Source organism: Phyllostomus hastatus, unplaced genomic scaffold (assembly GCF_019186645.2).
Source record: "Phyllostomus hastatus isolate PE091 unplaced genomic scaffold, TTU_PhHast_1.1 phas_scaffold_12, whole genome shotgun sequence".
Lineage (NCBI taxonomy): Eukaryota > Metazoa > Chordata > Mammalia > Chiroptera > Phyllostomidae > Phyllostomus > Phyllostomus hastatus.
The window spans coordinates 17,210,689-17,236,777 of record NW_025334007.1 but is presented as its reverse complement, the minus strand read 5'-3'; the positions used below and the strand labels follow the sequence as shown (position 1 = coordinate 17,236,777).

The 26,089-nt window shown below is 45.3% G+C and overlaps 1 protein-coding gene across 2 annotated transcripts in view; it reads left to right on the top strand.

Moving 5' to 3' along the window:
- The window catches only part of FRMPD4 (FERM and PDZ domain containing 4), a 434,157-nt gene that overhangs the window by 374,405 nt on the left and 33,663 nt on the right, over positions 1–26,089 (top strand). For both annotated transcript variants that reach the window (XM_045856137.1, XM_045856138.1), the window contains exons 5-6: positions 15,023–15,068; positions 23,782–23,886. In XM_045856137.1, the coding sequence (XP_045712093.1) occupies positions 15,023–15,068; positions 23,782–23,886 (151 nt within the window). The remainder of the gene's footprint in view (positions 1–15,022; positions 15,069–23,781; positions 23,887–26,089) is intronic.

Genomic DNA, 26,089 nt, shown 5'->3' with positions numbered 1-26,089 from the left:
AGCCCTGGCTGGCGTAGCTCAGTGGATTGAGCGCAGGCTGCGAACCAAAGCGTCGTAGGTTCGATTCCCAGTCAGGGCACATGCCTGGGTTGCAGGCCACGTCCCCCAGCAACTGCACATTGATGTTTCTCTCTCTCTCTCTTTCTCCCTCCCTTCCCTCTCTAAAAATAAATAAATAAAATCTTTTTTAAAAACCTTTAAAAAAAAAGACTATCTATTCAGGTAAGAATGAAATGTAAGGAAATTGTCTGAGTATACCCACTTCCCTGGGTGCCTGACATATTTAACACAGCAATCCTCTAAGGCAGGTGTTGTCACTGGCCATTGTACAGGTGAGGAAACAAAGATCCAAAGAGATGAAAAATATTTATTCAATAAACATGTATGCCCTGGCCATCGTGGCTCAGCGGGATGGGCATCGTTCCACCAAAAGGTGCCAGTTCAGTTTCCAGTTGGGGCACATGCCTGGGGTGCGGGTTCGGTCCCCAGTTTGGGCCTCTGAGAGGAAACCGATCAGTGTTTCTCTCTCTCTCTTTCTCCCTGTCTTCCCCGCTCACTAAAAAATGAAATGAAAATTGGATCCCCCTCAAACTCTTGTTAAAGAAATGAATGAAAACTGAAATAAATATGTATTAGGTACCCGCCATATGCTCAGCGTGGTGGTAGGTGCTGGGTACGGAGTAGTGAACAGCACAGACCTGGCGCCTTCTCTTCTCGAGCATCTCACCTAGTGAAGAAGCTGGGCAGGAAGAGGTGAGACAAGCAAATACACAGGTAATGACAAGTTATGGTAAGTGCCACAAAGGAAGAGAACAGGGCACCATAACGGAGACTGGCGGCATAGAAGTGGGAGATCCGGGGAAGTTCTCGAGGAGGAGGTGGCATTTAAGTGGTGACTGAGAGGATGGGAAATGTCAACCGGACAAAAAGCTGATAGTATTTGAGGGAGAGAAATAAAGGCTGCGTGTCTGTCTGTCTGTCCTTGGCCAGCAGAGGAGAAAGTGATGTGAAAAGACTAGAGAAACAAACAGGAATTAGGGCATGCAGGGCCACCTAGGGTCACAGGGAGCTGGGAAACGGGCTCGCTGGCCCAATTTGTCCCTCAACCTGTTTTTGTAAATCAAGTTTTATTGGGACGTAGCCATGCCTACTCATTTACATATTGTCAATCGCTACTTTTGTGCTCCAAATGCAGAGTTATAGACTACTAGCAAGAGATCATCTGGCCCACAAAGCCTAAAATGTTTGCTTTCTGGCCATTAACAGAAAAAAATATGCTGACCCCTGGTCTAGACCCTGAAAGAAGTCAGGATTTTATTCTAGGAAAGAGAAGGAACCATTGGAGGGTTTTAAGCAGTACAGTAAAATAATCCGACTTGCATGTTAAAAACGTGACTCTGGCTACACGACACGGAGAATGGAATCATGGAGGCAAAGGCAGAAACAGAGAAGCCATTAGAAGTCCTTGAAAGAGTCCCAATGAGAAATAACAGCTGGAAGACTGGACCCACGAAGTCCTGGGGAGAGAGAAAAGGGTGTCATAGATGAAGAATAAGTGGAACTCGGTGGTGTATTGGATGCAGAGATTGAGAGACTCCATCAAATTTCTACCCTGAGCTCTGGTTGGATGATGACGTCAGTGAGATGAGCCAAGACGAGATGGCAGAAGTCATGTAGGTGAGTAGTGAGTTTAAGTTGCTCAGAGTTCTCTGGTACTGACTCACGGAGTCTGCGTCGGAGGCCACATCATGATGTGTCAGCAGACAGTATGCCCTCCGATAGGAATCATCACAGAGGTTTAACTCTCAATGGAAGTATTGCCTTTGACACACAACCACCATACATAACTCTTTTCACTGCCAATGTTTGGAGCACTTGTGTAGTCAGGCCGCCAAGAAATGGTCAACGTGATGTCTTTGAGGCAGATATGTGTGTGATTGTGTAGCCCTGTTGCTACATTGGACAAATTAATATATAATCAGTATTATGCATAAGCATGAGCTCATTGCAAGCTTCAGATTTAACAAAAATTGCAGACCGTTGATTAAAATGTTTCGGATGTAAATTAGATATGTACCCATATGCGCTATGCACAGAGCATCTTTGAGGACATACAGTATAGGGTTCAAAGTTGTTGTGGGGCTCTGTGGTCGCCATAATATTTTTTTTCCTCGGGCAACTCTGGGGGACTCCCTCACCAACATTTCTCAGGTCCTGGTTTAAACTCATTAGGTTCCAGAACTGTGCCTAGCCATAGACTGGACAGGCATGGCATGTAGGGACCCCAGCTTGAACGGGACCTCCCCCATCTGGTTCAGCTTCCCATTGAGGTAGCTGAGGGAGTAGCAAGGGGCTTCTCCTGGTGGCCTCACTGCTCCACTCAGGCGGAATGGAATGTTAAGCCCCAGGTCACCCCCACCCAGTTTTCTGAAGCAGCAGGACTGGCCCAGGCTGGAATCGGGCACAACTTGGAAACTGAAAGGTGACTCTGCTCGCCACATTTCAAGTTCATGCTCAAAGCGCCACTTGTATTTGATCGTTTTCTGGGGATCTCTGTGGAAGGCTTTTATTTCCGCTTCTTTAAATGAATAGCAGTTCATCTACATGGAGGAACTGTATGTAAATAAAAGCAAAGCTGGTAAAAAGAGAGTTATTAACTATGTAAATGGACCACTTCACCTGTTCTGGTCAGACTTTCCTAACAGTTTTACGGGATATATGTTTAATGTTCTTCCTATGCTACATTACGTGAGTTTCAAAGGAGCCATTACTGTCTCATTTGGCCAAACAAAATGCGTTTTTTAAAAGAACCCCTAATGTATGTTTGTGTAATCATGTCTTGTGGTACTTTTAACGTTGTTAGTGTTCATCAAACATGAAACATAAGACTTTACCATCTTATCAAGATAATATTCACGCAGTAATAGTCTCCTACCTATTTTACATTTTCTGTTCATTCCTAATCATTGTTTCCAACACATAATGGTCCATTCAGACCTTATTATATTTTAGTTCATACTGTTTTTCTGTGTATTGGATTTTGTATGTTACGTGTTGGCCAATTCTAAAAACTCGCTTTAACTCAGGCTCTCTATTCTCCTCGTCTTAGCCCCTCACCACCCATCAGGACCCTTTTCTACTCACCCAGTTGAATATTGGTCCTCCTTGGACATTACTGAAACTCAAGAAAAAAAATGCTTCGTGTAAGAGACACACATTTATTCATTTTTGTAAAGATTGTTGCCTATATTTCGGTTTGCATCCTTTGTAACGCACTCCGGTTCTGGACGTGAGGTTAAGCGTCCATTTCGTGGCTGGAGTGAAAAGCATCTGGTGATTCAAAATGGCAATCACCAGCATCCACTTCCCCTTGCCTGCCTAGCCTTGAGGGTAGAAAGAAGCAAAGGCAGCGGCACTGCTGAACCTCAGATCTGTTATTATGTAAGGGGACATACAGGGAAAGGATCTGAGCTGTACTCCGCGGCTGTGTAGGAAGCAAGTTATTTCACTACTTCCACTTGTTTGCTTTGTTTCCTTTGTTTTTTAACCCCGATGGATATCTGCTTTTGAAAACTAATCTTTATGTGACTCCACATGTAGCAACTGAATAGCTTTTGTGAGTGAAACACTCATAGTCAGCCCAAGGGCAGACTGTAAAGCCGGCGAATACAAAGGAGAAAGGTCTCAGCATTCAGTTGTAAGGTGAGTGTAGTTCAAGATCATGTTCAAAGCAGTATTTCCAATAGACGGGAGGATGGGGTTCCTCTCTGCCTTGCCACGGATAAATGATAACCATTGATGGGTTTGTCGTTTTCCTATGTTGAAGCTCAATTCAAACATGGAAAACACACCTCAAGCATTTCATAGAAATCTCACAGCCTCTTTCCATCCATGAAAATATTATTATGGTTGACTGAAAATCTGTCAGCTTTCAGAGAGGATTAGGGCATTGCTACACTTTGCGAGATTTGAGGTGTTGTTTCAGGATAGCTGTATTTGAGCCATGTACCTAGTCTTTCTTAACCTGCTTTTTTCTTCCTGGCAAGAGGGTATATTGTATCCTGTAGCTGGCTTCTTCAATGGCATCGCTACTGCTTGCCAACATTAAAACTAGTCTTTTTCTATTTTACACTTGGCCTCTCTCCCCTAACGTGCATGTGAAAGTTCTCAGCTGAAACAAGAGCTCCAAGACTTGAACATTGCCTTATCATTAATATTCAAGTACAAGTTCAGTCCCAGCAGAGCTCTGCACAGTTCCGGTTCTGAAACATGTAGACTGGGAGGCAGTGGCTATGGTCATGAACCCCTAGGAACACCGGGGAGCCCCAGCTAGTTTGGCACCAGAACAACATTATATGTAGGTTTCATTGCACTAATTCTATCTGTGCCTATTACTTTTTTATTCTTGGACACTCCTCAGAATGTGAGGCCTTGGAACCACTCTTATAGCTCCCTTCTCTTCATCACCATTTTTTTTTAACTTTAAAAAAAAATTTAGAGAGAGGGAAGGGAGGGAGAAAGAGAGAGAGAGAGAGAGAGAGAGAAACATCAATGTGCGGCTGCTGGGGGACATGGCCTGCAACCCAGGCATGTGCCCTGACTGGGAATCGAACCTGCGACACTTTGGTTCGCAGCCCACGCTCAATCCACTGAGCTACACCAGCCAGGGCTCTCTTCATCACCATTTTTACAACCTTAGTTTAAGCCATCTTCACCTAGCACATGGCAATAGCCTCATCACTGAGTCATCTTCCCCCCGGGCCCCAGACCTTTGTGTGCACTGTTGGTTGGGTAAACTTTGAAGAATAAAACTGATGGCATCAGTCCCAGCTCAAAGGATCCACTCGGGGTCACTGTCATCCGAGATACTGTGCACAGCACGCCTACGCAAGGTCAAGACCCCGTGATTGCTATGCTCCTGGTCAGCCTCAGACCCTTCCTCTCCTCTTCCATCTTGTTTTCTTTGGACTTATTCCTACTGTCTGAAATCTCCTTCATTTTCTTCCCACCTGGTAAACTCCTCTTCCATCCTTCCAGGCCATTCGAAGCACCTCCTACTTTACAAAGGTGTCCCTGTGTGTAACTTCCCTCACGTGTGCTGTGGGAAAAGTTGACCCGTTCCCCCTTCACGCGACCGTGTACCCAAAGAGGCTTCTACATGGCACCTGCATTATAGTCATATTTATCTGTCGCTCTAGAGTGTGGCCTTCTTGGGGACAGGAACCCTGCTATGATCTTTGTATTCCTATAGCCTAGCATGGTCTCAGCTACCTAAGTGTTTGTTGAATGAAAAACAGATGACTGAATGAATGTGTGAATCAATGAGATCCAGATTTAGCTGGCTGGTTTTGAAAACCTTTATTCCTTCTGGAAAAAAATAATGAGTTTCTTCTACATGCTGATGGTGACAATAGGGATTCTAGAGGTTGCCTGGCTGTGTGACACCCACGAGAAACACAAACAGCACTCACACACGTAAGCTTTCGCCTATAACTCCAGTTGGCTTTCAATGCACAGGATAATTCCTGCTGGCTGTTACATACTGATGGCGTCCTGGCCCTCTGGCATGAGTCCACTACTGAAGAGGAGTTCTCACCAGGATTCTTTCCATCAACAGGGTCTTCCCCAGCTCCCCCCAACCCCGTCTTCCTTTCCAGACTTCCCTCTCTTAAGAGCCACCCACTGATCTTGCGACTTAGTTATGCTGGGAAACGCACTCCTCCCTAACCAGGTCCAAACCATTCTTGCCTGGAGAACTGTTTTCACCTCATTGCTCCTGGAAACCACTTCTCCTTGTCAAGCTCTTACCCAGCCATCAAGATCAAGCTCAGAAGCTGCTTTCTCGGTGGTTCTCCATCAATTGTCCTCCTATCTCCCATCTTTTCCCATTTTGTGGTTCCAAGACATCCGCAGTTGCTCTGCTTTGCCGCTGCTGCACCCTCCTGCCCTGCTGCTGACGTGGACAAATTGCCGGGCCTCATGGCACCGCAGTTTAGTCAACTACCCAGTGGAGAAGGTGATGCTTGCCTGTCAGTAGCATTATGGAGACTGAAAGAAACGATATGGGAACATGCTTTGGAGCCTGTGAAAATGGATCTTTATTGGGCAGCTCTAGTGAGCCAATAGAGGGAGGCAAAACTTTGGGGTCCAAGCACTCGGAATGCTGGCAATGGCTTTATTATCAAGGACGGAAGTAAAGACCATCGGTGCACGTGGCCTGGGTGGGATTCCTGGCTCCACCTAGAATGAACCCCGTGGCCTTGGACAGGATGCTTAACCTTCCGAAGAGAGCCTGTTTTCTCACATGCAAAGCGGACGTGTGTTCTTTGAAAGATGACAGGTGATGGGGACCAAGCAGGCCAGGTCAGGGCCGGTGCAGGCAGTGATGGATAGGAACGGAAGCCGACATAGCTCGGATGACTGGAACCCAAATGGCTTCTGATGTGTTCGTCTCGTCTCCCACGTGGACCATCCTGGTCAGGACGATCGCCCCCAGGGCAACAGACAGTGTTTCGTGACTTGAGACAGCCTGAGGGAGAATGGCTGTCTGACCAGTGAGACTGAATTCCACTCTGGAAGGCTGCCCACCTAAACAAGTGTCGAGATCCTGGTTTAGAATCCTGCTTTGCAAAGCAGCACACCCCCGGGGTTTGTGAAGTCACTCCTGAGAGCCGTCGAGAGTGTCACACCAGCTCCTGCGGGAGTTTTTTTCTCAGAACTTCAGGGACGGTGAGCTGAGACAGAAGCTCCTAGAATGTGCAGCATGCGTGGTCAGGGGAGAGCCATCCTTTCTGCGGGAGGGAAATGAGCCGCCTCCGTCACTGGGCTCCACTCTCTTCTGTATCTTCTGGAATGCCCTCCCTCAGGGCTCCAGGGACAGGAGTTCATAATAATAAAAACAACCGTGGCTTAATGACAATAACAGCAGTCACCCCCATTTATGAAGCTTTATGGGTCAGAGCAGCATGCAATGCATCTCTCATATGTTATCCTGCTTAATCCTGCCACTGGGACCTAGATTCTGCCCCAGGGTTGAGCCTGCAACGGGGCCTGTACCAAGGACTCTCCTCCCGAGGAAGGGGATTGCTTTGGTGAAAGGGGATTGTCTTTTTCTACTTCTGGCCCTTGGCCTCAAATATTTTCATTTCCGGAACCTCTGCATCTTCATCTCTAATTACTAACATACTTGAAAGGGGTGCATGAAAAATATTGGGTGCAAAGGGCTTTGCACATTCCCCAGCGTACAGATGGGAAATGAGTGACCACTCCCACCAGCGTTTCCTCTGAGCATGCTGCCGTCCAGCCCCACACAGATCCCTCTCTCCTGTTTGTATTAACTAACACCTCGTGCAAAGTAGCCTTCTGATTTAAAAAAGAAAAAAAGTGACACCAGGTAGGCAAGCAGCCTGTTTTCTCCTCACTTTTTTCCTAATTTGTTCCCTCTTTTCCCTGAGTGGCAGAGTCCGTCCACCTGCCCCTGCGGAGCTGTCCCTGCAGGGGAAAGGTTGCCATGGAAACCAGTGGCCCTGGAGGCAGAGGGGGTCCTGTGGGAACACTTCAGAGGAGTGACTCCTGGAGGGTGTTGGGAAGAAGGAGGGTTGTTGAAGGAAAGGTCACAGGAAGTTTGAGGTGAATGGCGTTGACCAAAACAGTTTGATTCGTGCTGGGGACTCATCAACACTAGGAGGGAACCCCGTCGTCTGAGTTCTTGCCTAGTGTCTGCATGTTCCGGATGAGAATGCGGGTGGCGGATGGACAAAGGGGCTGCTCAGGCCCCCTCCCAGCCTGCAAAGGCGTCCTGTGCTCACATGCCCAGATGATTCCGCAGAGCGGCAGCCCCCGATGGCCAGGGCTCATGTTCTGTTGTGTTCACTGCTGTATCCTTATAACCTAGAACAGCCTTTAATGCATAGTAGGGGTCGTCCAACATGTGTGGAGTGAACTCTCGGGGTCTGTAAAGTTGAAGGGTGAGTGGAGACCGAAGGGAAGCCACTGAGAGTGTCCCCTATTGGGAGAGAGAGACCAGGAACGATCCTGTGATCTGCGTCGCTGTTAGAAATCACGGGTATCTCGAGAAGGGACGCAGCATGCTCGGCAGAATACCTCAGAAAGATGGCTCAAATTGCTTCCAAACAGGCGGGAGAGAAAGGAGACAGGAGGCAATCCACTTCTTGCTACAAAGTGATTTTCCCCAATTATGTTACTGAATGAATTCATTCGAAAAGCAGTGTGCTGCTCGTCTTGAAAGCCATAACTTCCCCTTCTCATTGCAGCTGACAAAGTCGAGCATGTCCATGGAGTCCGAGACAGGAATTGAACTTCTCTCACTACAAATTGCAACAATGAAATGCCCATCAGCCTCGCCTTCTGAAATGCTCAGTGTAAAACAACAGTTGCAGTCTGGTGATTACCAGCGGGAGGGGGGGCACTGCGGGGAGGTAGAAGAAGGTAAAGGGGGATAAATGGTGATGGAAGGAGGCTTGACTTCGGGTGGTGAACACACAATGCATTATATACAGATGATATAGAACTGTATCCCTGAAACCTGTATAATTTTATTAACTGACGTCACCCCAGTAAACTAAATGAAGAAGAAAGCACCCGCAGTTGCAGGGACTGGCCTTTGCGTGTTAACGCTCCCAGAGCCAGTGATGTCGATGTCTTCCCTCGAGCCAGGGCCTTAGCGTTGCCCGAAGAGAACATTCTTGGTGGGAGCTGAAAACACAGGGCAAAGCGATGGTGGTGGAGGCAGCAGCTGTGCCCACAAGGCAGACCGCATGCTCTGAGCACAAGGGACGTCAAATCGAGATACTTCCTGGCTGAGACCGAGAGGCTGGGGAAAGCACACATTCACGCCACCTCCCACGTGGCGGAGCGACTAGGTAGAGGATCTTTATTCAAGCAAATGCGGTGGCCAGAAAGTCCTTCTCTCCATCTTTTGCCTCTTTGAATTCTTTTCTCTCCCTTTCCTCTGTCAACCCCTAGTTCTCATCCACCCACTAGGATCTTTTTTCTTTCTTTTTTTTTTTTTGGCAGTCTTCAAGGAAAAATAATGAAAAGAAAAAGAACTGGAGTTTACATAATATCTGTCTTCCAAGATACTAAAAGCAGTTCACCCATCTATAATTTGTTCGCACAACAATTCTCTGAACAGGGCTGTTATTATCACTATTATCATATCCATTTTGCAGTCACATCGCTTGCTGCTGAGACCTTTAGCTAACATCTCATTTCTTTTCTTTCCCCCTTGGGTGTCGAAAGAGGCTTTATTAATTTTTGTTGGTGATGTGATTATGAATGCCAAGATATTCGCCTGTAGATTAGTAACATGTATTAGCCACTTGTTATATCTTACGAATCCTACGAAGCATTTTTACAAACATTATTCCACTTAACGGAAGTACTGCTATGAATTCCTTGTTACAGACAAAGAAACTGGAACTTAGAAAGGTTGTGTATCTTGCCCCAATTCCCAAAATGAGTGAGCACATAGCAGGAATTTGAAGCCAGATCGCTGGGTTCTAAGGCCCCTGTGATTATGTAGAACATTTTTTAACTGTTTTAAACAGTGGGAAAGCATCTTTTTTTAAAGATTTTATTCATTTATTTTAGAGAGGGAAGGGAGGGAGATAGAGAGAAACATCAATGTGCGGTTGCTGGGCCTGCAACCCAGGCAGGTACCCTGGCTGGGAATCGAACCTGCGACACTTTGGTTCGCAGCCCACACTCAGTCCATTGAGCTACACCAGCCAGGGCTTTATGTAGAACATTTTAACACGTCCCAAGTATCGGTAGCCACTGTAACCCGTTGAACTACTGTTAAATGAGGAAGGTTTAATAACTCACCTCATGTCCTAGTGAGAGGTGGAAACAGAATTCAGCACCTCTTTGACTCCAAAGGTCAAGATCTTTCTACCACAATTGTACTTGGAAAGGAAAGTCATTCAAAATGCTTCTGTGTGGCCAGTGGATTTGTAACTAACCAAAATTAAGGTACCTACTCAGGTGTCACCAGAACATAGGCAAGTCCTTGTTGAAAGGCTCCTCGGGCCTGGAAAACTATGCTAAATATGAAAACACCAAGTTGATTTTTGTCGGGAACTGATTTTAAAACATCTCGTTTCTTGCGCAATGTCAGCCCCTAAGCATACATTTCAAAAGGCTTCAACTAACAGCTCTCCTGTGTGACTGTGCCCCATGCTCCCCCACAGTCTCTGGCCGTCTGTGGAATATTGTCGTTTAAAAATCTATTCAATCCCACCCTGGCTGGCGTAGCTCAGTGGATTGAGTGCGGGCTGCGAACCGAAGTGTCGCAGATTCGATTCCCGGTCAGGGCATATGCCTGGGTTGCAGGCTATGACCTCCAGCAACCGCACATTGATGTTTCTCTCTCTCTCTCTCTCTCTCTCTCTCTCTCTCTCTCTCTCTCCCTCCCTTCCCTCTCTAAAAATAAATAAATAAAATATTTTTTTTAAAAAATCTATTCAATCCCTATACTGTGAGCACTGCAGGACCGGTGAGCGGGGCTGAGGCAAGAGCTGAAAGGGAGCAGAATCCCACATAAGTATCTTCTGAACTAAGAAAGGGATGGAAGCAACTGTCAAGGCAAATTGATTTGAATTGCATAAGCATGTGGTTTTTTTTTTTAAAGAATTGACTCGGCATATGAACTCTTCTTTCTAAAAGCTTCAACTTGGCAGATGACACTACCTGTCTCTTTCTAATCTCTTGCAGTATTTCAGGCTCCATATTTGTGTCGGCTTCAGATGTTTTCATGTTTGAAAGATGGTTCCAGCTCACTGAATTCCTCTAGTCATCTCCCATGCCCCCTGACAGCAGTGCCTTGGTGGCGATGACCTCGAAATGGCATAAGCCACTTGCAAACGATCCCTTTTAATTGCTGCAACAATTGCTTCCTTGACCTGCTACCTAATTTATTTTTCACCTGGAAAGATTTTATTCACTGGACCAGATGTTGAATGTGACATTGTCCCCTCTTTCTTCTTCTCTCGCTCACATCCAGTTTTCCATCAAATCCCCATTCTTCTCTCAGTATAATACCTGCCCTGGATTAGACAGAGGCTGGATCAGTCAGCTCTTGCTTCAGAACAAATAACCATAAGGTGTCAGTGGCTTATAACAACCAGCATTTCTTTTTTTCATTATGGTGGTAAACTATATATAACATACAATTTGCCATTCTATCCACTTTTAAGTGTACAGTTCACGGCATTAGTTACAATCACAGGGTTGTGCTACCATTACCACTAGCTGTTTCCTAAACTTTTTCATCATCCCAAATAGCAACTCTGTACCCAGCTCCCCCCAGAGATAAAACTCTGTTCCATCGTCCCCTCTGTCTCTGGGAACCTCTAATGTAGTTTCTGTGTCTATGAGTCTGCCTATTCCAGATATTTTATATAAGTGGAATCATATAATAGTGATCCTTTTCTGTCTGGAAATAAGCATTTCTTCCTCATGTGTCGGAGAACTGGTTAGGGTGGCTAGGATGATCTTGGCTGGGCTAGCGCGAGAGCTGCAGGTTAGGGCCACATCCACTGTGCAGGTCCCTCATCATCTCTGGATGAGGGTGCTAGCTAGGGTATGATATGCACATGGAGATACAGAGCAGGCATGGGCAAGCAAGAGCATGCAAAGCCTCTTGAAGAGGAGGCTCTGATCTCTACCTCTTCCATTGGCCAAAGCAAGTCCTTGGCCAAGGCCAAAGTCTACAATCAGGCAAGTCACGACTGCCACTTTCTAGTCATGCAACTTTATTAGAAGTGCTGTAACCTAGCTGAGCCTCATTCCTTTATCTGTAAAAGTGGGATAATACAATAGTATTACCTGCCTCTAGGGTGTTGTGATTGTTACTGAAATGCTCTACGTTTGCAACATAAAATAGCAGGTGATATTGTTGTCATTCTTATAAAGAATGAAAAAGCAACCGAATCCAATAAAACTTTGTTATCTTTGCTTTTCACTGAGAAAAAGTTTAGGTTAGAAGAGACTGTTGGACCACCTTCATGGGAATTCAGAATGCGATTTAGAAGTGCAGGCAGAGACCTATTGGGATTTGATGAACCAGCAACAATGATTTTGTCCATTGGTTTTTCTATTGGCTGTTAGCAACAGATCTCTTTCTTCAGTAGAAGCCTAACCCACAATCCCCATGCATAAAGTAGTGGAGGGTTTCTGGTTGAGAAGACACAGGCTAGCCCAGCGGCACATGGCACCCTCTTAGGAGGGTTGACGAGGGTTGCGCTGAGCACAGTTTGAAAGCCACTAATCGAGTCCAAGCCCCTTCTTCTAGATGAAAACGGTGAACCCCAGTGGGGTGATGTCATTTGCCCCAAATGTGAATGAGAAACGGAAGCTCCTTTTATTTTTATTTTTTTATTTTGGAAGCTCCTTTTAAGCACTAAGAATGCTCACTGCACTTGGAAGTGTTACCAGGGCTGCCACAATGCCATTCCAGTGCCTTGCAAATTCTGTGCTTTTTAGACCCATATCGGAATTTCTACAGGACAACGTAAGGACGCAGACACAGGCTTTGGAGTCAGAAAGCACAGGTCCATGTTCTGCTTCTGCCAGTTACTGAATGTGAACTGGGGCCACGTAACTGATCTCTCTGAACCTCAGTGACCTGATCTCTGAAGTGGCCACGACAGTGCCTTCTGTACTGAGTTATCGGAGGCTTGAATTGTGCCACCCCCAGTAACATATGCAGTACGATGTTCAGCACGTGGTCATCATTGAGAACATAATAGCTCTTCAGCTACTTCCTGTTTGGCAGGTGTTGCTGATCAACGTGTTTTCCAGTTTGATGTGTGCTTGGGCACAGGGGAATACACTTGGGGGAGTCTTAAAACAATATTAGCTGAAATCTTTATAAATCATCATGTTTTGGGGAAAATACAGCATTTCTTCATTTCAGCCTGCCGCCGAGGGCTGCGGGAACAGCCTTAGGCGGAGGGGAGCAGGCAGGGTGAACGGGCTCATGACCGTGGCTGCCGCAGTCTTCAGTTCGTGGAGCTGGGTACCATTTCTCATCTGCTGGGTGTTTCTTGCTTCCCACAAGTACGGTAAACTTCAGGGAGGCTCTGAAGCAGTACTTTGCTTCTGTTCGTGTTGCTTTCTGCACAGTCGTTCCTCCCAATTGCCTGGGAAGCGGTGGGAGTCCAGGGGCTGTGTTCAATCAACCAAGAAAGAGGTAGTTCAGTGAGGAGGCGCCCCCGAAGAGTTGGGAGGCTACTTCTCCATTGTCTCGGTGAACAATTAGGAATTACTTTAGAGGTCTCCCAAGAGCCACTTCCCCTTAAACCGTTCATATGTTTGCGGACATGTGACTACCCCCGATTTCATCTTTGTTCAAGTTATGGTATTTTTGAAATCACAGGTACAAAGAGTTGAATTCATCGAACTCATAAGTTCATGGGATACATGGTTATCATCGTGGACCTGTGAAAGGCCCCTCTCTGGTTTTATTTATTTATGCTCACACTCACTGCCATCTGCCCCAAGAGGAAACCATTCCGACATGCGTAGTGTGTATCCTGTCATTTCTATTGCATTATTCCAAATACATTGCTGCTGTTTTGTGCGGGCATTTTGAGCCCATCTCAATGGTATTATGTTACATACTTCCTACTGTTTTGTGTGCAGCTACACACGTGTGGACACACTCACCGGCAATGCATGGTAATGCATCTTACCCACTGATATTTCTCCTTTGTGACCCCATCACATGGGGCCACTGGCTGTCTATCCTATTTGCTGTGGTTCTCTGCCAATGCCTGGCAACCGGGAACTCAATGGGCACAGGTGGGCCACTCACCAGTGAGTGAACTGCCTTCCCTACTATCACCATCACCCTGAGTGTTCTAGGAGTTTCTCAAGTCCCTTGAGCAGTAGCCCTGCTGTTCCTGGTCCACAGGTTTCTCTCCTCCTGCTCCCCATTCCCACTGTCAGGGCCCGCTCCCACCGCCGCTGCTGAAGACAGTGCAACGCGATCCAATCCTGCCGGCAAGGAGCAGGCCAAACCAGGGGGCGGCTGCTGCTGGAAGTGTGATTCGTCCTTGTGGCTTCTGCCTGGGAACAGCCCTGTGGCAGATCCCCGTCGCTTTATTTCTTTGGGCAATAAATCCCCAAAGCAGGGAATTAATTACAACCTAAAGCAGGAAAAGTCAGCTCCTCCTCAATCGAGTGGCAAGTGACCTTTCTCCTGCTGATGATAAAAAAGGAACGAAGGAAGGAAGGAAGAAAAACTATTATAACCCATAATATGATTTTCCCCCTAGGGTTTGAGTTATTTGAAAGGTTTGGGTTACTCGGAGGAAATTAAATAAACCATTATATTACACTGTTCTGCTTTTAGCTACAAAGTGTTCCCTATTGTGAAAAATATTTCCCAGTGAGCGCCTGTCTGAAATATTTATCAGCCCAAGGTTCTCGGCGTCATCCCTGCACACGCTGTAAGCCACACAGTGTGGGAAGTCATTTCCTGCCGTGCTGTTTTTACATAAAAACCTGCAGTGACATTTTCTTGCATGATGCTGACCCCAAGAACATGGTGTTCAATGAATTGATTTTCAAAACCCTATCCCCCTTACAGAAAATTACCCTGAAAGGTTTCAGTACCTGAAGGAAAATCCGAAGCAGACAGTGGTGAGAGCAGTGAAAAGTATAAAAAGACTGCGTGGATGCTTCTGAAACCCATCTCCCCTCGGCGAATTTTACATTAGGACCCTGCTGTTCCGCATCGCAGATAGCATATAGCCCAGCACAAACCGCATGGGAAGCTTTTGCCGGGCCATTCGTTACACGGGCTGCAGCCTTGACTTTGGTTTTCCCTGAAAGCCGCCTTCAGAGCTGCTGGATTCCTTGCCCTTTGAGCCCTAGTGACATTCAACAGCTCACACGTTTCGTTTTCATAAGAAACGTTTCCGAGAGTTTCCAGCTGTCCCTGTTGGAATTCCAGCCCTGTGCCTTTCATAACTGTTTGTGTTCTTCTCTTTCACAGAAGCTGCAAAGAGTCGATACTCCTGACTGTCATTCAGCCTTACCCTGTAAGTGTCTTGTGAGTAAACGTGCCATCATATGATCCCTGGCTCCTGTCTCCTCCTCCTGGGCCAGTGACATCATGAGAAAAAAATAGCATGCCGTCACAACTGAAAAATCCCGATTCTTTGTATTTTGTATCTACTCAATGACAGCACACCCAGTCATTGGAGACAAGACAAAGTAGCGCATTCCCTAAATATCCTAAAAATCAGCTCCTCAGTCCTGGGCAACTCCGACACCCGGAAATCACACAAAGCTCAAGACTTTTTTGAAATTTCCAGCTTAAGAATTGCCAGTCTAACGGGAATGTGTAATTGTAGAAGGCTGAAACATGATTGTTTTTCTCACTCTCATCTAAATAATTTGGTAGAGAACTAGATATTTCAGTGAGACGTGCTTTAAAAGGTGGATATTAGAGGTAATATGGTATGAAAAGTTCATGCAACTGCTTTGCTCACGAGGGTGGGGAATGATTAAAATCATACTGCCTTCAGTTCCTGTGATTTTTAAAAAAAAATACAATTTTCCCTGGCTGGTGTAGCTCAGTGGATTGAGCGCGGGCTGTGAACCAAAGCATTGCAGGTTCGATTCCCAGCCAGGGCACATGCCTGGGTTGCAGGCCACGGCCCCCAGCAACCGCACATGGATGTTTCTCTCTCTTTCTCTTTCTCCCTCCCTTCCTTCTCTAAAAATCAGTAAATAAATCTTTAAAAAAATACACTAAGGAGACTTGACTTGGGGTGCTGAACACACAATGCAGGGTACAGATGATGTGTCATAGAACTGTACACCTGAAACCTGTATAATTGTATTCACCAGTATCACCCCAATAAATTCAATAAAAGAGAAAAAATGTGCAACTCAGTGACCTTTATAAAATTTGCTGAAGTACACAGCCTTAACCCCAATCCAGTTTGAAAGCACGTCAGCCACCCCAATGAGGTGCCTCATTCCCACTTACAATGAAAGCCCTCCCGCCCTCAGACCCAGGACACTGTTCATTTACTGTCTATAGATCTGCCATCGCTTGTGAATTTCATCCCTTGTCAGTTGGATGAAAAAAATGCTGAAGCAAATTCCCTCAGATTTTTCCTGAAACGTGGACTGTCGGTACCTGTGTGGCCTCCACATGCAGCGCAGTGCTTCCTACCTGGTTATGCCTCCACTGTCTCCCCCGTAGAGTTGGAGGGTTGCCACGTCGATGAAATGTCCTGGTGTCTGCCGGCCTCCATCTTCGAACCAAACTCTTTAACTCCTCGCTTCAGACTTTTCCTCCTAAGCGCTATGGGCTAGGCATTTTAGGCAGGAAATGACATGTACTCAACGGTCTGATCAGAGCACGAATAGAATTAACCGAGACAACAAATTACACCGCGGAGGAGAAAAAAACACCTTAATATTGACTGTTACTTTTAGTCCCATTTCTCTCATTAAACTGCACACACACACACGCACGCACGCACGCACACACATACACACCCCTTTTGATTTGAAAACTAAGGAGACAACAGGAGGTACGAGAATCAGGATTTGAGATCTAGTTCCCAACAATAAGATAGGTAAGTTCTCTGCCTGCCCCACCGTGTCCTGCTTCCACGATGCCTTCCCTGGAGAGTAGAGGTGGTCTGTTTTTAATTGTCTCCATTAACCAACATCTCACTCACACTTACTGCAAATCTATCCAGACAGCTTTTCTTTGCAGTGGACAAATCCATTTTGGCTATGCCAATGTAAACGTCGATAATAAGCAAGTGGTTGAGCAGTTATAAATTCCTGGGGGGACTTCATGTTTACATTGCCTTGCTTGAGTTCTCTCTCCCCACTTTAACCTATTAGCAATGCAAGATCAGAACTATTGGACTGCAAACCAGGTTATTTGGACAGTGTTTGGTAACATTTTGGTCCATGTAGTAAACTTAGAGAAAGAGAGGCAAGTTTTGCATTTCAGTTAAGGGTTGTGACTTGTTTTGCTTGCTCTGTTTGCAATTTGAGTCTGCTTGACTTGTTATTCATATGAACGCCATCACCTTCGGTGAGTCATGGAACTTCCTTTTAACAGGTAATCTGGAATTTTCTAAGCCTTCAGGTGGTGCTTGCTATTGTGCTATATTGAAAGTCAACATTTAGCCACAACATTTAGGAGCCACTATTGCATGTTCTTATGGCCAACAGCCCGTAAGAAGAGCAAGAGTACCTCTGCTCTTCTGAGTCACTGGCCCCTCACACTTATTTCGAAGTATCCTCATCTTTGACTTCCTTTGACCAGCCCTCCTTCCTGAAATGCCCACGGCATATTTGACCCCACAGCCTCCTCGGCCTAGTTGAATCCTTCTCACCCTTCAAGTCTCAGCACAAATTCTAAATGCTACCTTAGAGTCTTTCAATGTTGGCACCATTCCCGTTTGGGCTGGAGAATTCTCTGTGCTGGGGGCTGTATTGTATTCTTTAAGATGCTGTGCAGCAACCCTGGCCTCCACCCACTAGATGGCAGTAGTAACTCTCCCCTAGTTGTGACAACCAAAAAGGTCTCCAGACATTGCCAGAGGTCCCCTGGGAAGGAAAATCTTCATCACTTGGGAACCACTGTCCCACCTAAAGATTTCCCTTACCGACCTAGCGCAAGGTGGTTCTTTTCTCCTCTGAATGGTAGGAGTTGTAATAAAGGAGTGAAAATCCCAAAGTTATTTAAAAGATACATGTAGAGAGGAAAGCAGATGAGAGAAGGACAAATTGCAAATTTTTATTCCATTTTTGTGTTTGGATTTTCCTACAAGCAAATTGTTTCTTTGTAAGATTTTATTTATGTATTTATTGTTTTTAGAGAGTTTAAGGGAGGGAGAAAAATAGGGAGGAAAACATCAATGTGTGGTTGCCTCTTGCATGCCCCCACCTGGGGACCTGGCCCGCAACCCAGGCATGTGCCCTGACTGGGAATCGAACCAGCGACCCTTTGGTTCTCGCACCAGCACTCAATCCACCAAGCCACACCAGCCAGGGCTAATATTTTAAATTGGTTTTTATTTATTTTCCAAACATTCTCTTGGCAATCAGGATTGACATAGAGAAACAGAGGACCCACCAGACCAAAAGAAAATCCATAAATTTTATTTTTATGATGGACAATAAAAATTAGCATTTTAATTTCTTTGCAATTTGCTGGACAGCATTTTTATGTTGTATTCCCTCTGCATAATAAGGTCCAGTTAAGAGAGAGAGCCAACAGTTACACTCTCTTGCCGTATTCCACCTGGGCTCAGGGCACCCCAACGTGCCCCAGTCACAAACATCCATTTCTAATGAGGCCCAGGTCAAAGGGGACCTGGAAGAAGATCTTAGGATCCCTGAAATTCTTTGAGAAGAAATAATTCTTTTTTTTAAAGATTGTATTTATTTATTTTTAGAGAAGGAAGGGAGGGAGAAAGAGAGAGAGAGAAAAACATCAATGTGTGGTTGCTGGGGGTCACACCCTGCAACCCAGCCATGTACCCTGGCTGGGAATCAAACCTGCGACACTTTGGTTCGCAGCCCGCGCTCAATCCACTGAGCTACGCCAGCCAGGAGAAATAATTCTTAATAGGTGTTACCCTCTCTTTTCAGCAATATGGAGGGTTCACGCTCTCTCTCTCCACCATGTTTATTTCTTGGGAAAAAAATTGTGTACGTCTAGAAGGAAATAGAAAAGCAGAAAATACGTGTCAGCCAACCTTTTCCTCGGAGACACCAGTGTAAACATTTTAGCCTATTTCCTTCAGTCTTTTGCTCTAGACCTTGTCAACACCTGCGGTCATAGTATATGTACAATTTTATTCTGCTTATAAGCATCGTCTACGTGACTATAAAACATTACATTGAGCCAAGATTCACTTAACCTACTCCCTATCATTGAGCCCTTCATAATGTCTTTAACGCTTTGCTATTATAAATAATTCTGCAAAGAACATCTTTGTGTATACATCCTAATCCGCATTTAGTAGTATTTCCTCGGGATGAAATTTTAGAAGGCGAATCTCCGAGCTACTCATGAATTTTATTTCTTTGGTTCTGATGCAATTTCTTCTTTCCTTGTACTGTTGCTATGTTTCGTGACAGATCTTTCTTGTGCAGTTTCTTTCTTCTTTCCTTTCCCCAGTTCCCAAGTCCAGAACTTCCCAGTTCAACCCTACCTGAGACAGGGAGTGTTTAAAGAGTCTCTATAACCTGCCCTCGCACAACCCCAACTCTGGGACTTGGGCTAAGTCATTTTCAGTTCTGATGTCCCTGAGCTACCGTGAGTCACATTCCTTCAGGTTTCTTCTAGGCCAGAGAGCCAAGGGATCCATTTGCCTGCCTCTCACTTCCTGCCTGTCTTCCAGTGTGTTCTACGCACCTGAGGGATGCTACAGACTTCCTCATGGAAGCCCCAGTGTAGCAGGTGCTATGAGAACTGGCACTGTACTTCCTTCGCATGTGTCATGTCAAGCATGCCAGCCCAGTTTCCAACTGAGAGCACCAGTGACACATTGCCTGTGGGCTTTTTGTGGCCACAGGGGCATGCTCATGGGGCATACCGGAAGTGCTCTTGAAGAATGACCCCTCCCAGGAGAGCAGCCATCCCATCACTGCTTGCCAGGGTCTGATGCATAAATGCCCCAGCTTCCCCTCTTCTCGGTCAATATAACTCTGGGGCGTGTGGTCTGCCTTGCTTCCCAAGGTTCCCAGGAGGGTTAAATTTCAGTTATTTACAGCGGTGCCTGACTTAACAATAAAAGCTGCATTGGCTTACCCCACTTACCTTTCTCCTTTCCCCCGCTTACCTACCTGTGCTTCCTGGCAGCACCTCCCAAACCAGCTACCTGCTTGTAAATCCTTGTGTTAGGGGCTGTTTTAGGGGTACTCCAAACTAAGTTGTCCAGGGGTAACTATGGGATAGTTAACTCATCCACGAACATTTTCTCAATGCCTCCTATACAAGCAGCACTGTAAAGCTACAGGGATTGCAAGTTCAAGATCTTACACTTCACTTTCAGAAAGTGATCTTTATTTTTTGTATTTTTTAAAGATTTTATTTATATTTATTTTAGAGAGGGAAGGGAGGGAGAAAAAGAGAGAGAGAAACATCAATGTGCAGTTGTTGGGGGCTGTGGCCTGCAACCCAGGCATGTGCCCTGACTGGGAATCGAACCTGTGATGCTTTGGTTCGCAGCGTGTGCTCAATCCACTGAGCTACGCCAGCCAGGGCAGAAAGTGATCTTTATTAATGTAATGTTTTCAAGCTATGTTCTAGGGACTTCTAAGAGCACCTAAAATCATCAGGAGCTTGGCACACATTTAACATGGCCACCTTAGCAAAAGCAAATTTGGAAAGGGGTTCAGGGATTGATTAGAGGCCTTCTTATCTTAAAACCAATGAACAGCAGGAGAATCTGATTATTCTAAATGGTAGTTAGTTGTCCTTTGTACCATAGGCGATGAAGTGCTTATGACCAGGTCTGCAGATTGCTGAGAATGACCTTAGCAGGTCTTTTGGTGGTAGGCATGGTGTGTAGTTCTTGAGCCACGAAGGGAGATCTGGGTAAAAACTGCAGGCATGACTGGTTTACATCTCCCATGGACCGCAAGTAGCTCCAGCCGCTGGGATAAGCCACGACTGTGTTGCTTCTAATTCAGTAACCTTCAGACGTGAAGAGCTTATGTTTTTATTATGGAGAACGTAATGTTTAAAATGCACATCCATGATACAAAATAGTCCCAAATCCAGAACAAGAAAAAGGCACTGGTATAGATTCTTAGTTAGACTTCAAAATTCATGTATAATAACATTTGCTTAATGACCTTAGCTATCTAGTTTGCCTTCTGGTTTTCCTATGTTACCAGGTTTCTGCTTAGGGTGTGGTGAATGAATGTGAGGATGAGGCTACAAGCAGTGGGCATGCTCTGGCTACACAGAGAAGACAGAGGCATCCCATCTTGATAAGTTCTGCTACATGGGGCCACTTACCCAGAGGCAAATAACCCTATCTACTCCCATGGGAACACCACTGCATTGTAAGATTATACATCAAATGATATGCCTAAAAAGTTAAGCTCTATTACATGTACGTTTTTATGGAGGCAAGGAATGATGTAGAACATTTTAGAAAAATATGGTTGCCCTGGCTGGCGTAGCTCAGTGGATTGAGTGTGAGCTGCGAACCAAAGCATCGCAGGTTCGATTCCCAGTCAAGGCAAATGCCTGGGTTGCAGGCCACGGCCCCCAGCAACCGCACATGGATGTTTCTCTCTCTCTCTCTTTCTCCCTCCCTTCCCTCTCTAAACATAAATAAATAAAATCTTTAAAAAATGGAAAAATACGGTAAGACATTACGTTACAAAAATTCAGAGGCATAGAGTAATAAGCCCCAGTCTCTGGCATGTTGAGCACATATGAAATCCTTCGTTCCCGAATGATGCCAGACAAGTAGAGTGTCGCTGCATATCCAGACATCTCAACTAATTAGCACTGTCTGTTCAGGGTAGCTTTATTGCAGCCGCTTCACTCGTGCTAAACTCATTGTGCCAGTGTAAATATCACCCGCTCAAAACCACTAAGGGAGAATAATGTTTCCCCTTCAGCTAAGAAATTGTACATCATAAGCAAATGAACTCACCACTATACGATTTGTTTGTTCATCATTCCTGGACTTGGCTTATAATTACCAAGATGCCGATGAGGACACCAATGGCATCGCTTCAGCTCTGCGAGTAGGACTTTGAAAGTCACGTTGAGCTTATTCAAAGCTGTTATTTTTGAGGAATAGCCATTCAGAGAACTTGCTTTGTTTTTGTTTTGTTTTGTTTGAAGGGAAGTCATTCTCTTAAAACATCTGGCAAACGTGGAGGAGTTAAAGCTGTGGAGGTCAAACCATCCATCCATCCAGTTCTCTGACACGGCTCAGAGTGAAGGGTAGATGGGTATGGAGGAGAACTTTGATCAAAATAACAGGATTCCCCCAGTATTAAAGCAAAACTCCCCCCAGGAATCTACCCACACATATTTTATTGTGTTTTCAACAGTGATTTTACTTCATTATAGTGGTTTATATTATAGTAAAACTATTTTATTATTTAGTATATACATATAACATAAATACACAATTTTAAGCATTTTAAAGTGTGCAAATCTGTGGCATTACGTAACTACATGCAAAATCTTGTGTAACCATTGCCACTATCTAGCTGCAGAAATTTTCATCACCCCAAAAGGAAAGCCCAGACCCATTAAATATTCACTCCTCATTCTCCCCTCCCATAGCCTCTGGCAACCACTGATCTACTTCTTTCTCTATGGATTTGCCTATTCTGTATATTTCATACAAATGGAATGAAATCATATAATACTGACAAAGATGAGAATCCTTTTCCCCCCACTTTACTTGCAATTCAAAGTATGGGACACTCTAATTGGCATTTATGCCTTGAGATTAACACAATACACAGAAGGTCGAGCCTCTATGTTGATTCTAGAGTCAATCACTGGAATTCTTCACACCACATCCTCAATGTCTTACGACAACACAGTATGAAATCCATTACATTGAACCATAAGCAGTTTCCAATACTTGACCACTTTAATCTATGAAATAGCAATTGCATGATTCAAACAAAATATTTACTTCTCTATTAGGTTCAATAGAGAATGCAGGTCTTTTCAAAAGTAAACAAGTGCTGCAGATACCTACTCGATGTGAATTTCCTTCCCCTCAGACTTCATTAAAATTCTACAACAGGGATGATTCTCAGATGAAGTAAATGTACCAAGATCACGCAGTGAGGGATCTCCCCGAATCACAATACCCTTCTGAGCAAGATTTCCCATTGCAGTTCCCTTTTCGGTTTCCGAGGAAGAAGAACTGAGTCTCCCAGCCCTCTTTCCAATACAAGATAGTACAATCCAAAAGCCTGTAAGAAAAGGCAGAATATGAGATCAACTTGCAATTCTAAGTCAAGGGATTCTCTCTACCCTGCCCAGGACGACCATGGGATCACAGGTTACCAACAAGAGGCTGAAATTCAAGTTTGGGGCGCAATGAAGCATGGGCCAGTGTGTGTGTGTGTCCTTGCCTGCTCACATAGCCATGCGCCCTTAATGTGAATAACAATGAGATGATCAGTCATTTTAGAACTATCCATGGCTCTTCTTCACCTTATCCAAAAAGGTAATTAGTGACCCACTCATCATAAACCCAGCATTACATTTGGCCACCACTTCGCCTTCTACGTACTCATCATGTCTCTATTAAAATCGGGATTTAAGTACTCTGACAGCCGTCATGCAAAAAAGGTCCTTGGAGATGTGCTCAGTAAGAACGTTAGTGTCACAGGTTCGATTCCCAGTCAGGGCACATGCCTGGGTTGCAGGCCATGACCCCCAGCAACCGTACATTGATGTTTCTCTCTCTCTCTATCTCCCTTCCCTCTCTAGAAATAAATAAGTAAGTAAGTAAGTAAGTAAGTAAATGAATGTGGAACATGCTGTTTGTAGTTCTGGTCTGGTGACTGAATCCAACTTATCGCTGTACGTGCGTGACAGGGTTTTTTGATCACATCTATAGTTCATATTTCCTCCTTGATTTGGCCATGTACCAAATGCTCAAAAATATTATATAGCTGCAAGGATAAAGACGGAAAACAACTGTTACAAGGTTTGCGTTGTGTGACCCATAATCAGATCACATGTTTTCTTTCTTTCCTTTTTTTTAGTCGCCCAAATCAGCATTTATTAGTGCTGCAAAAAAGGCCAGATTAAAGTCCAATCCCGTCAAAGTGCGCTTCTCCGAGGAGGTCATCATCAACGGCCAGGTGTCGGTGAGTGACAGTCGTCTGCTTGGGACTCAGAGCGAGTCAACCGATCATTGTGAAATCAGTGGTGGATTTCAGCAGGGCATCAAACCTCAGGATTGTAAAGGGCTTCAGTGGTCACCGGGTCGTGCCTGATGTGTGTGTTCTCTCTAATGGTTGCAGAATCCAGAATAGTCCAGTATGTCCCTGAACGCTTCCACTGTCAGAAACCTCACTATTATGCCAAGGGGTTCATTTGATTGGAGGTCACTATCTTTGCCCCATTTGGAGTAAAATATGCCTCTTTGAAACTCCCACTTATTTTTTTTCCTATTCTGCCAACTAAGCACCCTTCCATGACAGCCCCTTGTGTATTTTGAAAAAGGTATTGTGTTGTCACTACTGTGTTTCCTTATCCGAAATAAAATGTCTTTATCCTTTCAACTAATCAAAACGGGAAGAAGTTCAAATGATGGGAAACCTTCGTATATCCAACCAGAAGTGAAAAACTACTGCCAAGATTTGCACCAATAGGTCTTGATGGACATCATGATTGCTCAGACACATCACCGATCTCCAACTTCAATAGTGCAAACGTTAATATGATACTTTATTTTCAACTTTCTCCAAAAAATATAGCAGAATGTTTTTAGTTTTTAGAAAGCTGGCATCTAGGGCACGATTACTTTTTGGACCTTTGAAGTGCCAGCTTCTTTTGGTTGAGGTTTTATGGGCATTGTTGGTGCTGTTTAAATAAGCTCACAAGGGGGAAATCTCAGTGCATCGTGCTTGATGTGACTTGCTCACTCTCTCCTGAGCATGGTCCTGGATCTGAGTTTGGAGATGTAAGCCCAGACATATTTGGGAAAGCGTTCATTGTCCAAGTACCTTCTGGACTAAGCTTGCTGACCTCGGTCTGCCCTGCTTGCAATCCAGGGGCTTGGCTGGCCAATCTCTCATACTATTGGGATGCTCATGGGAGGAGGAGGCATAAGGCTATTACTGTGCTGCCCTGTGAGCATTGAGCCGTGGCCTTGTCCTACCAATCACTCATCTATCTCCCCATCTCCTCTGCCTTGCTTCACTCTATGGTGTGTTCTGCTCAGTCCGCGGGTTCCCATCACTCTGGATGCAGAGTTGCCGGTACACGATCATTTCAGAGCAAGGCCATTCAGCTTAAGGCTGGAAGGTTCCAGCCATGAGGGAATCACAGTATCACAGAAGACCATGTGAAACTTCCCTCATCTTTGGTCAAGCTTCTGGGCATGAGACTGGGCGACCAGTTTATGCATCTCTAGAGAGACTGGGACACTAGAGGCTGCTATGGCAGTTTGAGCATGTTCCTGAATAGAACAGGGCTCATTCTGGGCAGCTGGTGTGTGAGGGAGCTGGTGCGGTCTGGGGGGCGGATCATCTTGTGCAGCCTCTGCTGCCTCACAACGGCCCTGTGTGTGGCAGGGACATTCAGTCACAAGTCTGCTCCTCGGGCTTTGTGACCCTCTTCATTTCCGGTCTGCTCTTCCGGGTCATTGTGTGTCTTGTCTTCCCGACTTGAAGCCAAATGAACTCACAGGATTGGGTAGCCGAGAAGTCGGGTGTGAAGTATAGAAAGGAGAGGAAGGGATCTCAGAGAAAGAAATAGGAAGTGAAAGGCACAAAGCCTGTTCCAGAAATAGTTAGGGATTGGCACTGGCTGACGTAGCTCAGTGGATTGAACGCGGGCTGCGAACCAAAGCATCGCAGGTTCGATTCCCAGTCAGGGCACATGCCTGGGTTGCAGGCCGAGGCCCCCAGCAACCGCACATGGATGTTTCTCTCTCTTTCTCCCTCCCTTCCCTCTCTAAAAAGAAATACATAAAATCTTTTTTAAAATCTTTAAAAAAAAAGAAATAGTTAGGGATTGAATCCTCATGGACTGCCTGTAGGACATTAGCAAGTCTCTGAACATGTCATCTTCAGTTTCCTCATCTGTGAAACAAGGAACTACGGTCGCACGATGGCTGAGTTCTCCTGGACGCCTGTGACTTCATGGGCAAGCACATGTGTAAGCAACGCAGTGCACTGCAAGGATTGTGGAACTTGGCCCACATGCCTTCTTTCTCCCCCTTTTGTCTCTCCCTTCTTCCAGTTAGAGAAAACACTCCAGGAAGTAGGTTTCTTTTGTTTACTTTGGGTTGTGTTTCAGACACCTCTTTCTGAGTTATTTTTAAATTATCATCTGTCCGCTAGG